General features: G+C 45.7%; 2 protein-coding genes across 5 annotated transcripts in view; both read left to right on the forward strand.

Annotated features, from left to right (window-relative positions):
• The window catches only part of hsf1 (heat shock transcription factor 1), a 17,002-nt gene extending 12,998 nt beyond the window's left edge, over window positions 1-4,004 (forward strand). For all 3 annotated transcript variants that reach the window (XM_035992978.1, XM_035992977.1, XM_035992979.1), the window contains 4 exons: window positions 712-817; window positions 950-1,003; window positions 1,425-1,473; window positions 3,502-4,004. In XM_035992978.1, the coding sequence (XP_035848871.1) occupies window positions 712-817; window positions 950-1,003; window positions 1,425-1,473; window positions 3,502-3,614 (322 nt within the window). In that variant the 3' untranslated portion in view covers window positions 3,615-4,004. The remainder of the gene's footprint in view (window positions 1-711; window positions 818-949; window positions 1,004-1,424; window positions 1,474-3,501) is intronic.
• Window positions 4,005-4,997: 993 nt separating this feature from the next.
• The window catches only part of LOC116066768 (ribosome biogenesis protein bop1-like), a 14,217-nt gene continuing 4,214 nt past the window's right edge, over window positions 4,998-15,000 (forward strand). For both annotated transcript variants that reach the window (XM_031322928.2, XM_035992972.1), the window contains exons 1-11: window positions 4,998-5,223; window positions 6,024-6,221; window positions 7,368-7,481; window positions 8,216-8,370; window positions 9,058-9,175; window positions 10,630-10,944; window positions 11,410-11,571; window positions 11,756-11,836; window positions 12,085-12,154; window positions 12,482-12,614; window positions 13,634-13,817. In XM_031322928.2, the coding sequence (XP_031178788.1) occupies window positions 5,104-5,223; window positions 6,024-6,221; window positions 7,368-7,481; window positions 8,216-8,370; window positions 9,058-9,175; window positions 10,630-10,944; window positions 11,410-11,571; window positions 11,756-11,836; window positions 12,085-12,154; window positions 12,482-12,614; window positions 13,634-13,817 (1,650 nt within the window). In that variant the 5' untranslated portion in view covers window positions 4,998-5,103. The remainder of the gene's footprint in view (window positions 5,224-6,023; window positions 6,222-7,367; window positions 7,482-8,215; window positions 8,371-9,057; window positions 9,176-10,629; window positions 10,945-11,409; window positions 11,572-11,755; window positions 11,837-12,084; window positions 12,155-12,481; window positions 12,615-13,633; window positions 13,818-15,000) is intronic.

The following is a 15,000-nucleotide window of genomic DNA, read 5'->3' on the forward strand; positions in this document are numbered from 1 at the left end:
AGTTGACAACCCTCTCAAATATAAGACAGTCTTAGATCCGCTGTCTGTGATTGCAAAATTCTAGCTGAATTATTGTGACACGACAGCTATCAATATCCAAAGTAGCCGAACGTCATGTCGCCTATTCATGTTTTTTCTCAAAGTTGGCAGTAACATGTCATACGTTTTTCATTAAATATATAGGACTTATAAGAATATAATCCGTACCGTTTTCTCCGAGGAACAGCTCCTCCCTCAGGCACTGGATGAGGTCTGCTCACTCTGCTGGTGATGGGCTCATTACCAGGCTGCCCGCAGATGCGCCTGCCTATTAATCTGCTTGATATTGGCCGATGCCGATTATGTAAAAAATGCCTAAAAATCTACCGATTAATCCTAATTAAAACCTCTAGTCTCCGCTGTATCTTCAGCCTGTCTGTTAACAACTGTACTGTAAATAAACAGCCTGATGATTCTCAGAAGCTGTTAACTGCTGCTGCAAATGTTCACTTCATACATCTACCATTATCATGGAAATAATTAACACAGGTCTCTCTGTCTGTCTGTCTCTCTGTCTGCCTGTCTGTCTGCCTCTTTGTCTGTCTGTCTACCTGTCTGTCTGCCTGTCTGTCTGCCTGCCTACCTCTCTGTTTGTCTACCTGTCTGTCTGCCTGTCTGTCTGCCTGCCTGTCTGTCTGTCTGTCTACCTGTCTGTCTGCCTGTCTGTCTCAGATCTGAACTGTCCAATCACGTGGACTGTATTGACAGCAGTCTGGAGAACCTGCAGAGCATCCTGAACAATCAGACCTTCACCTTCGATACGTCTCCCCTCATGGAGGTCAGTCTCTCATATATATATATATACACATGTATATTATATTCATATTTATACACATATACCAGTGCATTATATAGTAGTAGTAGCAGTATAATATAAAAAATGTGTGTGTGTGTGTGTGTGTGTGTTCAGTTCTTCAGTTCGTCCGGTTTCTCTGGAGATTTTGACGTTGACAGTTTGGACAATGTGAGTTTTCAAAAGCACTTCCTGTCTGAATATTTTCACAATAAAGCAGCTATTTAAATGTCCAGTCAGTCACATCATATAAACCAGACTAGAAAAGTAACGGACGTAGCAGCGGCTTCCAGAGCTTTCTAAAGACTTCATCTGTCTCCCTAACCCTTCCAGAGCTTTCTAAAGACTTCATCTGTCTCCCTAACCCTTCCAGAGCTATATCTGTGATCTATTTTTATTTATATATATATATATATATATATATATATATATATATATATATATATATATATCCGTTATCACGCGAGGAGAGCAAGAGGAACAGACTCTGGAAGTTACGTCCGTTATTTTAACAGTCGGTGGTTCAGACGTGTTTGTGTTGCCGTAACGATAATGATGATGTCACAGCTGTGATGTCACTGTTCCCTCTCAGCTGCTGTGTGATGACGTCCCAAACGGAGCCGATGACAGCGTGGACACAGGTAACCTTCTCACCTTTCTACGGCTGCTTCCATCTCCTCATATAATATATATATATATATATATATATATATATAAATAAATATATATATATATATATATATATAAATAAATATTATATATATATATAATAATATATAATATAATATATATATATATATATATAAATAAATATATAATATATATATATATATAAATAATATATAAATATATATATATATATAAATAAATATATATATATATATATATATATATATATATATATATATATATATATATATATATATATATATATATATATATATATATATATATATATATATATATATATATATATATATATATAGTGTGAGGAAAGTAAGTATTTGAACACCCTGCTATTTTGCAAGTTCTCCCACTTAGAAATCATGGAGGGTCTGAAATTGTCATCGTAGGTGCATGTCCACTGTGAGAGACATAATCTATCCAGAAATCACAATGTATGATTTTTTAAACTATTTATTTGTATGATACAGCTGCAAATAAGTATTTGAACACCTGAGAAAATCAATGTTAATATTTGGTACAGTAGCCTTTGTTTGCAGTTACAGAGGTCAGACGTTTCCTGTAGTTTTTCACCAGGTTAACACACTGCAGGAGGGATTCTGGCCCACTCCTCCACACAGATCTTCTCTAGATCAGTCAGGTTTCTGGGCTGTCGCTGAGAAACACGGAGTTTGAGCTCCCTCCAAAGATTCTCTATTGGGTTCAGGTCTGGAGACTGGCTAGGCCACGCCAGAACCTTGATATGCTTCTTACAGAGCCACTCCTGGTTATCCTGGCTGTGTGCTTCGGGTCATTGTCATGTTGGAAGACCCAGCCTCGACCCATCTTCAATGCTCTAACTGAGGGAAGGAGGTTGTTCCCCAAAATCTCGCAATACATGGCCCCGGTCATCCTCTCCTTAATACAGTGCAGTCGCCCTGTCCCATGTGCAGAAAAACCCCCCCAAAGCATGATGCTACCACCCCCATGCTTCACAGTAGGGATGGTGTTCTTGGGATGGTACTCATCATTCTTCTTCCTCCAAACACGGTTAGTGGAATTATGACCAAAAAGTTCTATTTTGGTCTCATCTGACCACATGACTTTCTCCCATGACTCCTCTGGATCATCCAAATGGTCATTGGTGAACTTAAGACGGGCCTTGACATGTGCTGGTTTAAGCAGGGGAACCTTCCGTGCCATGCATGATTTCAAACCATGACGTCTTAGTGTATTACCAACAGTAACCTTGGAAACGGTGGTCCCAGCTCTTTTCAGGTCATTGACCAGCTCCTCCCGTGTAGTTCTGGGCTGATTTCTCACCTTTCTTAGGATCACTGAGACCCCACGAGGTGAGATCTTGCATGGAGCCCCAGTCCGAGGGAGATTGACAGTCATGTTTAGCTTCTTCCATTTTCTAATGATTGCTCCAACAGTGGACCTTTTTCACCAAGCTGCTTGGCAATTTCCCCGTAGCCCTTTCCAGCCTTGTGGAGGTGTACAATTTAGTCTCTAGTGTCTTTGGACAGCTCTTGGTCTTGGCCATGTTAGTAGTTGGATTCTTACTGATTGTATGGGGTGGACAGGTGTCTTTATGCAGCTAACGACCTCAAACAGGGGCATCTAATTTAGGATAATAAATGGAGTGGAGGTGGACATTTTAAAGGCAGACTAACAGGTCTTTGAGGGTCAGAATTCTAGCTGATAGACAGGTGTTCAAATACTTATTTGCAGCTGTATCATACAAATAAATAGTTTAAAAAATCATATATTGTGATTTCTGGATTATTTTTTTTAGATTATGTCTCTCACAGTGGACATGCACCTACGATGACAATTTCAGACCCTCCATGATTTCTAAGTGGGAGAACTTGCAAAATAGCAGGGTGTTCAAATACTTATTTTCCTCACTGTATATATATATATATATATATGCTGCTCTGTGTTTGGTCAGTGTGTGTGCTGCTCTCTGATTGGTCATGTGTGCTGCTCTGTGATTGGTCCAGGGAAGCAGCTGGTGCACTACATGTCGGCCCCCGTCCTGCTGGAGGCGGAGCCGCCCGCCGACGACCCCCCCGCTGCACTGCTAAGCCCCGCCCACCTGCACTCTGACCTCTGACGTCATCCACCAGTCGCCATGGCAACAGGGCGGTCAGAGCGATGAAATCAGAGTTTTTATTATTATTATTATTATTATAATATTAACCGTTTATATGTCTTCTTCTTCTACTCTTTTTACTTTAGCTTTTTCTTCTTCGCTGCTTTAGTTGAGTCATTTTGTTTCCAGATGTTTCCAGCTGTTCTCTGGTAACAGCTGGAGCCAGAAAACAGCTGGAGACATCAGCTGGTAACCAGCTGATGTCTCCAGCTGTTTCCAGCTGTTCTCTGCATGTGTGTTTTCATGTGTAAAATATATCAACTGAAGAGAAACGGAGTATTTTTTGAAAAGTTTATTATGATGAATGACAGTGTTTAACCCCCCTCCCGTTACCACGGAGACGTCCTGGGAGGCCCCCCCCCCCCTCCTCCCCGTTACCATGGAGACGACCTTCACGGCTCATAGAATCTGAATCGGTTGTTGAATCTCTTTAATAAATAAACAAAATAAATAAAATAAACTGTCGGGTTTTTATTTCCTTCAGATTCACACACAACTAACCCAGACTATACTAACCCAGACTATACTAAACCAGACTATAGAGACAGACTATAGAGACAGACTCCATGTAAATAATCAGGACTTTTAGCGTGTATAGAGCCAGCATATCTCCACCAGACTCCATGTAAATAATCAGTACTTTTAGCGTGTATAGAGCCAGCATATCTCCACCAGACTTCATGTAAATAATCAGTACTTTTAGCGTGTATAGAGCCAGCATATCTCCACATGTAAATGGGTGAATTAAGGGTTTATTTCAACCAAACCAGAGTGGTGATTGTTGGAACAGTGGAAAGATGAACCAAGACGGCTTTTGATAGTTTGATTTAGTTTCTGTCCACTTTGAATGAAGTGTGTTTTACGATGATAAAAGTCCTGATTATTTACATGGAGTCTGGTGGGTTTGGTGATGGTGATTTCGGGGCTGTTTCATGTTAAACTAAAAGGATCTTACTCTTTAACAGATACATAGAGAGAGAGATAGACTTTATTAATCCGAAACTGGGAAATAACTGTTAACAGCGGCAGGTAAAGGTGTGTGTGTTTGTTAGTGTACTTGTATACAGTAGGTAATATCAGCAGTATAACATGATAGAGTTGCAGGTGATGATGAGCTCATCCTCACTATTAGGAAAGGTCCGTCAACGAAATAGACAATTCTAAAAGTTATAATAAAAAGTATTTAATTACCAGAACTGGTATGTATGGTGCGCACACACACACACACACACACACACACACACACACACACACACACACACACACACACACACACACACACACACACACACACAGACAGACACACTAGTCTCTCTATGACGTGGTATACCCTAAAAAAATCATGTCAGATGCAGGTTTTAAACATCTGACCTCAAAATCAGATGGAGCTGTGACGTCAGGCGGCTGTGACGAATGCCCTCTGACCCTGCCGGATCCCACGTGCAGTGTGATGGAGGAGAGCAGCAGCAGCAGCACGCGGAGCGCCGCGCAGACACACAAGATAAAGGAGAAAGAGCCGCAGAAAGGCGGGAAGAAGAGGACTAAAGCAGAGGAGGAAGAAGAGGAGGAGGTGAGACGGACAGACAGACACACACATAGAGAGACAGACACACAGAGAGACAGACAGCAAAACTGGCGGCTAGCTGTTAGCATGCTAACCGGAGAAGCTAACGCAGCTGATTAAAGTGAGACAAACCGAGCGAAGATTGAGCTGTAATGTTCAGAAAGATGATCCGAACTGAAGAGCAGCTCACACTGAGTCCAGTCACTCACCTGAGCACATTTAAAACGTTAAAGAGAAGCAGAGCAGCTTAAAATTGACAGAATCTGAATGGAGTTCTGAACGGAGACACCGCAGTACCTGCCAGGTCGACTGTACTGTAAATAAACATGCTAATCTTAGCTAAAGATAGATCATAGTGCACTGGGGTTATCAGTGTTACAACTGGCTGAAGAAAGAGCCTGTCAGTTTGATTGGTTAAACCTGTAAACACAACAGCTAACAGCTAACGTTAACCTGTCTTCAGTGCGCTGCGACAGATTCAAACCAAACTCCATTCAGAATCTCACTATTTTAAGACCTTATGCTCTCCCTGGGACCCTCCTTCAGATCTTCAGACACATTGGTGGACTGATCTGGATCAGGATAGTCTGAGGATCGATTCGGGCAACTGAGGAACAAACACTGGCGTGTGATTGGCTGACAACAATGTTGTTTTCACTGTAGCATTGGCTGTTAGCAGCACGGTTAGCAGCGGTGGGCATTAGCCTTTTCTGGGGGTTTAGTTCAGAACAGCTGTTCTTAAATCAGCGGGTTTGTGAATGTAGTTTGGTGCAGTTTGACTCTGACTGTCGGTTTATCTTCTGCAGCTCTTTAACTTTAAGAGCAAATCTACGGAGGAAGAGGAGGAGGATGAAGATCTGTCAGACAGCGAGGACAGCATCTTCTCAGGACTGGAGGATTCTGGGAGTGATGAAGACGATGATGACGAAGAGCTATCAGATGATGGAGATGAAGAAGGCCTAGATGATGGAGAGCTGAAGCTGGAGCAGACTCAGCAGATAGGGGTGTGTGTGTGTGTGTGTGTGTGTGTGTGTGTGTTTTAAGAGGGTTAACATTGAAGTTTCTCTCAACATCTCATCATTTATCTAAACTATCTATTCATGTATATCGTGTTATCAGCATATCACTTTCACATATCCATCGTCTGACTCACACCTCACTTTGTAATGCCTGCTTAATCTGCACTTTATGTAGCCCGTATGTAGCCCTTATGTAGCCCTTATGTAGCCCGTATGTGGCCCGTATGTGGCCCGTATGTGGCCCGTATGTAGCCCGTATGTAGCCCGTATGTGGCCCGTATGTGGCCTGTATGTAGCCTGTATGTGGCCTGTATGTAGCCTGTATGTGGCCTGTATGTAGCCTGTATGTGGCCTGTATGTGGCCTGTATGTGGCCTGTATGTAGCCTGTATGTGGCCTGTATGTAGCCTGTATGTGGCCTGTATGTGGCCTGTATGTGGCCTGTATGTAGCCTGTATGTGGCCTGTATGTGGCCTGTATGTAGCCTGTATGTGGCCTGTATGTGGCCTGTATGTAGCCTGTATGTGGCCTGTATGTAGCCTGTATGTGGCCTGTATGTAGCCTGTATGTAGCCTGTATGTAGCCTGTATGTGGCCTGTATGTAGCCTGTATGTGGCCTGTATGTGGCCTGTATGTGGCCTGTATGTGGCCTGTATGTAGCCTGTATGTGGCCTGTATGTGGCCTGTATGTAGCCTGTATGTGGCCTGTATGTAGCCTGTATGTGGCCTGTATGTGGCCTGTATGTGGCCTGTGTGTAGCCTGTATGTAGCCTGTATGTGGCCTGTGTGTGGCCTGTATGTAGCCTGTATGTGGCCTGTATGTAGCCTGTATGTGGCCTGTATGTAGCCTGTATGTAGCCTGTATGTAGCCTGTATGTGGCCTGTATGTAGCCTGTATGTAGTCTGTATGTAGCCTGTATGTAGCCTGTATGTAGCCTGTATGTAGCCTGTATGTAGCCTGTATGTGGCCTGTATGTGGCCTGTATGTGGCCTGTATGTAGCCTGTATGTAGCCTGTATGTAGCCTGTGTGTAGCCTGTATGTAGCCTGTATGTAGCCTGTATGTGGCCTGTAGTTCCAGTTGCCTCCTGATTGGACACTTTGTCCTCTGACAGAGCTGCGTTGTCTTGCAGATAGAGACAAAGAAAGAGACAGAGGAGACGGGGGAGACGGAGGAGACGGAGGGAGGACGGACAGAAAAAGCAAAGCAAGAAGACGAATATGTCCACGACTCTTCAGATGAGGAGGTGAGTCTGACTGTGTCTCTGACTGTCGCTGTGTCTCTGACTGTGTCTCTGACTGTGTCTCTGACTGTGTCTCTGTGTCTCTGACTGTGTCTCTGACTGTGTCTCTGTGTCTCTGACTGTGTCTCTGACTGTGTCTCTGAGTCTCTGACTGTGTCTCTGAGTCTCTGACTGTGTCTCTGACTGTGTCTCTGTGTCTCTGACTGTGTCTCTGTGTCTCTGACTGTGTCTCTGTGTCTCTGACGGTGTCTCTGACTGTGCCTCTGTGTCTCTGACTGTGTCTCTGACTGTGTCTCTGTGTCTCTGACTGTGTCTCTGTGTCTCTGACTGGGTCTCTGACTGTGTCTCTGTGTCTCTGACTGTGTCTCTGTGTCTCTGACTGGGTCTCTGTGTCTCTGACTGTGTCTCTGTGTCTCTGACTGGGTCTCTGTGTCTCTGACTGGGTCTCTGACTGTGTCTCTGTGTCTCTGACGGTGTCTCTGTGTCTCTGACTGGGTCTCTGACTGTGTCTCTGTGTCTCTGACTGTGTCTCTGTGTCTCTGACTGGGTCTCTGTGTCTCTGACTGTGTCTCTGTGTCTCTGACTGGGTCTCTGTGTCTCTGACTGGGTCTCTGACTGTGCCTCTGTGTCTCTGACTGTGTCTCTGTGTCTCTGACTGGGTCTCTGTGTCTCTGACTGGGTCTCTGACTGTGTCTCTGTGTCTCTGACGGTGTCTCTGTGTCTCTGGGTGTCTTCAGGACATCAGGAACACGGTGGGGAACGTCCCGATGGAGTGGTACCGGGACTTCCCTCACATCGGCTACAACCTGGACGGGAAGAAGATCTACAAGCCAATCAGGAACAAGGACGAGCTGGACGACTTCCTGGACAAGATGGACAACCCCGACTACTGGTGAGCCTGCTAACGTCATGCTAACGTCGTGCTAACGTCATGCAAACATCATGCTAACGTCGTTCTAACGTCATGCTAACATCATGCTAACATCATACTAACGTCATGCTAACGTCGTGCTAACATCATACTAACGTCGTCATGCTAACATTATACTAACGTCGTGCTAACATCATACTAACGTCGTCGTGCTAACATCTTACTAACGTCGTGCTAACATCATACTAACGTCGTGGTAACGTCATACTAACATCATACTAATGTCATGCTAACGTCATGCTAACATCATACTAACGTCATGCTAACACCATGCTAACATCATACTAACGTCGTGCTGACGTCATGCTAATGTCATGCTAACATCATACTAACGTCATGCTAATGTCATGCTAACATTGTGCTAATGGTGCTGAGGTCATGCTAACATCATACTAATGTCATACTAATGTCATGCTAACGTTGTGCTAATGTCATGCTAATGTTGTGCTAACGTCGTGCTAACGGTGCTGACGTCATGCTAACGTCGTGCTAGCGGTGCTGACGTCATGCTACCGTCATGATAACATCATACTAACGTCATGCTAACATCATACTAACGTCATGCTAACATCATGCTTACGTCGTGCTAACGGTGCTGACGTCATGCTAACGATGCTAACGTGCAGCGTTGTGTCTGTCCGTCTGCAGGAGAACCGTCCCCGACAAGCAGACAGGAAGTGATGTTGTGCTGTCAGACGAGCAGGTGCAGCTGGTCAACCGTCTCCAGAGAGGACAGTTCGGAGACGCCAACTTCAACGAGTACGAGGTACGGAGACTCGTGTCCCCTTCATGTCTTTGTGTGTCACAAAGCTATTTAATCAGATTAAAAAATAGATTTGTTAAAAAAGTATAGGACTACCTGTAGCACATTCCTCACATACCCTTCACCATACCCCCACATCATCACATACCCTTCACCATACCCCCACATCATCACATACCCTTCACCATACCCCACATCATCACATACCCTTCACCATACCCCACATCATCACATACCCTTCACCATACCCCCACATCATCACATACCCTTCACCATACCCCCACATCATCACATACCCTTCACCATACCCCCACATCATCACATACCCTTCACCATACCCCACATCATCACATACCCTTCACCATACCCCCACATCATCACATACCCTTCACCATACCCCACATCATCACATACCCTTCACCATACCCCACATCATCACATACCCTTCACCATACCCCCACATCATCACATACCCTTCACCATACCCCACATCATCACATACCCTTCACCATACCCCACATCATCACATACCCTTCACCATACCCCCACATCATCACATACCCTTCACCATACCCCCACATCATCACATACCCTTCACCATACCCCACATCATCACATACCCTTCACCATACCCCACATCATCACATACCCTTCACCATACCCCACATCATCACATACCCTTCACCCTACCCCACATCATCACATACCCTTCACCATACCCCCACATCATCACATACCCTTCACCATACCCCCACATCATCACATACCCTTCACCATACCCCACATCATCACATACCCTTCACCATACCCCCACATCATCACATACCCTTCACCATACCCCCACATCATCACATACCCTTCACCATACCCCCACATCATCACATACCCTTCACCATACCCCCACATCATCACATACCCTTCACCATACCCCACATCATCACATACCCTTCACCATACCCCACATCATCACATACCCTTCACCATACCCCACATCATCACATACCCTTCACCATACCCCCACATCATCACATACCCTTCACCATACCCCCACATCATCACATACCCTTCACCATACCCCACATCATCACATACCCTTCACCATACCCCACATCATCACATACCCTTCACCATACCTAGAGATTAACATGGTTGTATGTCAGTTAGCCTAATAGCTGGTTTGATTTGCATTGAGAGATGATTTTATGGAAAGTACCCCATGCCAATCTCTAGGTATGGTGAAGGGTATGTGATGATGTGGGGTATGGTGAAGGGTATGTGATGATGTGGGGTATGGTGAAGGGTATGTGATGATGTGGGGGTATGGTGAAGGGTATGTGATGATGTGTTTGATTCCAGCCCCAGGTGGAGTTCTTCAGCCTATATTAATGTGTATATTGATGTGTTTATTGTGTATATTAATGTGTATATTGTGTATATTAATATGCGTGTGATTCCAGCCCCAGGTGGAGTTCTTCAGTCGGGACGTGATGCTCCACCCGGTCACTAACCGGCCGGCCGATAAGAGGAGCTTCATCCCGTCTCTCATCGAGAAGGAGAAAGTGTCCAAGCTGGTGCACGCCATAAAGATGGGCTGGATCAAACCCCGCCGGGTGGAGGACGACAGCAGGGGGCGCTACTACGACCTCTGGGCCAATGAGGACTCTTCTATTCTGGCCCGACACAAGATGCACCTCCCAGCCCCCAAAATCCCTCTGCCGGGACACCAGGAGTCCTACAACCCCCCACCGGAGTACCTGTTCACCGACGAGGAGGTAAGTACACCTCAGCCCTGTTAGAAGTGGTTCTACTTTACTAAATAGATAGAGAAACTGGACTCCCCAAACCCACCAGACTCCATGTAAATAATCAGGACTTTTAGCATCGTAAAACACACTTCATAAAAAGTGGACAGAAACTAAATCAAACTATCAAAAGCCGTCTTGGTTCATCTTTCCACTGTTCCAACAATCACCACTCTGGTTTGGTTGAAATAAACCCTTAATTCACCCATTTACATGTGGAGATATGCTGGCTCTATACACGCTAAAAGTACTGATTATTTACATGGAGTCTGGTGGAAATATGCTGGCTCTATACACGCTAAAAGTAGTGATTATTTACATGGAGTCTGGTGGAAATATGCTGGCTCTATACACGCTAAAAGTCCTGATTATGTACATGGAGTCTGGCTCTACACACGCTAAAAGTACTGACTTCTCTACCTGTCTCCCTACTAGCGGGCCCTGTGGGAGCAGCAGGACCCATGTGACAGGAAGTTACCGTTTGTTCCCAGGAAGTTCTCCAGCCTCCGTCAGGTTCCGGCGTTTTCTCGGTTTATCCACGAGAGGTTTGAGCGCTGCCTGGACCTCTACCTGTGTCCCCGCCAGAGGAAGATGAGGGTGAGTTACAGCCAATCAGGACGCAGCACGCTCTGTCTGAGCCAATCAGGACGCAGCACGCCTGTCAGGAAGATCTGATCAATAACCTGTCTCTCTCTCTGTCTGTTTATCTGTCTGTCTCTCTCTCTCTCTCTCTGCCTGTCTGTCTGTCTGTCTGTCTCTCTCTCTGTCTGTCTGTCTGCAGGTGAATGTGAATCCAGAGGATCTGATTCCCAAACTTCCCAAACCAAAAGACCTGCAGCCATTTCCAACAACACAGTCTCTGGTACACACACACACACACACACACGCACAAAGACACACACACACACACACACACAAAGACACACACACACACACACACACAAAGACACACACACACACAAAGACACACACACAAAGACACACACACACACGTGTTTTCACAAAGATGATGTAAAAGTGTACACGCACTAACTGTGTGTGTGTGTGTGTGTGTGTGTGTGTGTGTGTGTGTGTGTGTGTGTGTGTGTGTGTGTGTGTGTGTGTGTTCAGGTGTATCGTGGTCACAGTGGTCTGGTTCGCTCCATCAGTGTGTCTCCGTCAGGACAGTGGCTCGCCTCAGGTAACACTCCGGTCCTCACAGAGATGGAGAAATGACAAACACATCAGTAATACTGAGTATGAGTTCTGAGTGTGTGTGTGTGTGTGTGTGTTATGAATAACGGTTGATTTGAATGCGTGCAGGCAGTGATGAGTGTGTGTGTGTGTGTCTCTGTGTGTGTGTGTCTCTGTGTGTGTGTGTGTGTGTGTATGTGTGTGTCTCTCTGTGTGTGTGTGTGTGTGTGTGTGTGTCTCTCTGTGTGTGTGTGTGTGTGTGTGTCTCTGTGTGTGTGTGTGTGTGTGTGTGTGTGTGTGTGTTATGAATAACGGTGTATTTGAATGCGTGCAGGAAGTGATGATGGCTCCGTGAGGTTCTGGGAGGTTTGTTCGTCTCGCTGTCTGAAGACGGTCCAGGTGGGCGGAGCTGTGAAGAGTGTCGCCTGGAACCCCAACCCGTCTGTCTGTCTGCTGGCTGTCGCCCTGTAAGGACCTGTCTGTCTGTCTGTCTGTCTGCTGGCTGTCACCCTGTAAGAACCTATCTGTCTGTCTGCTGGCTGTCACCCTGTAAGAACCTGTCTATCTGTCTGTCTGCTGGCTGTCACCCTGTAAGAACCTGTCTGTCTGTCTGCTGGCTGTCACCCTGTAAGAACCTATCTGTCTGTCTGTCTGCTGGCTGTCACCCTGTAAGAACCTGTCTGTCTGTCTGCTGGCTGTCACCCTGTAAGAACCTGTCTGTCTAAATGATCTTCCTTTGACCCAGACTAGTGTTAACCAGACTAGTGTTAACCAGACTAGTGTTGACCCAGACTAGTGTTAACCAGACTAGTGTTGACCCAGACTAGTGTTAACCCAGACTAGTGTTAACCCAGACTAGTGTTGACCCAGACTAGTGTTGACCCAGACTAGTGTTGACCCAGACTAGTGTTAACCCAGACTAGTGTTGACCCAGACTAGTGTTGACCCAGACTAGTGTTGACCAGACTAGTGTTGACCCAGACTAGTGTTAACCCAGACTAGTGTTAACCCAGACTAGTGTTGACCCAGACTAGTGTTGACCCAGACTAGTGTTGACCCAGACTAGTGTTAACCCAGACTAGTGTTGACCCAGACTAGTGTTGACCCAGACTAGTGTTGACCAGACTAGTGTTAACCCAGACTAGTGTTGACCCAGACTAGTGTTAACCAGACTAGTGTTAACCCAGACTAGTGTTGACCCAGACTAGTGTTGACCCAGACTAGTGTTGACCAGACTAGTGTTGACCCAGACTAGTGTTGACCCAGACTAGTGTTGACCAGACTAGTGTTGACCCAGACTAGTGTTGACCCAGACTAGTGTTGACCCAGACTAGTGTTGACCAGACTAGTGTTGACCAGACTAGTGTTAACCAGACTAGTGTTGACCCAGACTAGTGTTGACCCAGACTAGTGTTGACCCAGACTAGTGTTGACCAGACTAGTGTTAACCCAGACTAGTGTTGACCATGTGTGTTCTGTGTTTCAGGGACTCGGTGGTGTTGATCCTGTCTCCCTCTCTGGCAGACAGACAGGTGGTCCTGTCGTCAGAGCGACTCCTGTCGGCCCCTCAGGAGGCGGATGCTAACGAGGGGGCGGGGCCAGTTACCTGGAGCGAGACTGAGGGGGAGGAGCTTAACCACGGGATCCGCCTCAAAATCCAACACCCCAAAGTAAGAACAGATACATGATGAATTCAATTTGAATGAAATTGTCATCGTAGGTGCATGTCCACTGTGAGAGACATAATCTAAAAAAAAAAATCCAGAAATCACAATGTATGATTTTTTAAACTATTTATTTGTATGATACAGCTGCAAATAAGTATTTGAACACCTGAGAAAATCAATGTTAATATTTGGTACAGTAGCCTTTGTTTGCAGTTACAGAGGTCAGACGTTTCCTGTAGTTTTTCACCAGGTTAACACACTGCAGGAGGGATTTTGGCCCACTCCTCCACACAGATCTTCTCTAGATCAGTCAGGTTTCTGGGCTGTCGCTGAGAAACACGGAGTTTGAGCTCCCTCCAAAGATTCTCTATTGGGTTCAGGTCTGGAGACTGGCTAGGCCACGCCAGAACCTTGATATGCTTCTTACAGAGCCACTCCTTGGTTATCCTGGCTGTGTGCTTCGGGTCATTGTCATGTTGGAAGACCCAGCCTCGACCCATCTTCAATGCTCTAACTGAGGGAAGGAGGTTGTTCCCCAAAATCTCGCAATACATGGCCCCGGTCATCCTCTCCTTAATACAGTGCAGTCGCCCTGTCCCATGTGCAGAAAACCCCCCCCAAAGCATGATGCTACCACCCCCATGCTTCACAGTAGGGATGGTGTTCTTGGGATGGTCCTCATCATTCTTCTTCCTCCAAACACGGTTAGTGGAATTATGACCAAAAAGTTCTGTTTTGGTCTCATCTGACCACATGACTTTCTCCCATGACTCCTCTGGATCATCCAAATGGTCATTGGTGAACTTAAGACGGGCCTTGACATGTGCTGGTTTAAGCAGGGGAACCTTCCGTGCCATGCATGATTTCAAACCATGACGTCTTAGTGTATTACCAACAGTAACCTTGGAAACGGTGGTCCCAGCTCTTTTCAGGTCATTGACCAGCTCCTCCCGTGTAGTTCTGGGCTGATTTCTCACCTTTCTTAGGATCACTGAGACCCCACGAGGTGAGATCTTGCATGGAGCCCCAGTCCGAGGGAGACTGACAGTCACGTTTAGCTTCTTCCATTTTCTAATGATTGCTCCAACAGTGGACCTTTTTTCACCAAGCTGCTTGGCAATTTCCCCGTAGCCCTTTCCAGCCTTGTGGAGGTGTACAATTTAGTCTCTAGTGTCTTTGGACAGCT

The sequence above is a fragment of the Sander lucioperca genome, chromosome 16 (assembly GCF_008315115.2).
Source record: "Sander lucioperca isolate FBNREF2018 chromosome 16, SLUC_FBN_1.2, whole genome shotgun sequence".
NCBI classification, from domain to species: domain Eukaryota; kingdom Metazoa; phylum Chordata; class Actinopteri; order Perciformes; family Percidae; genus Sander; species Sander lucioperca.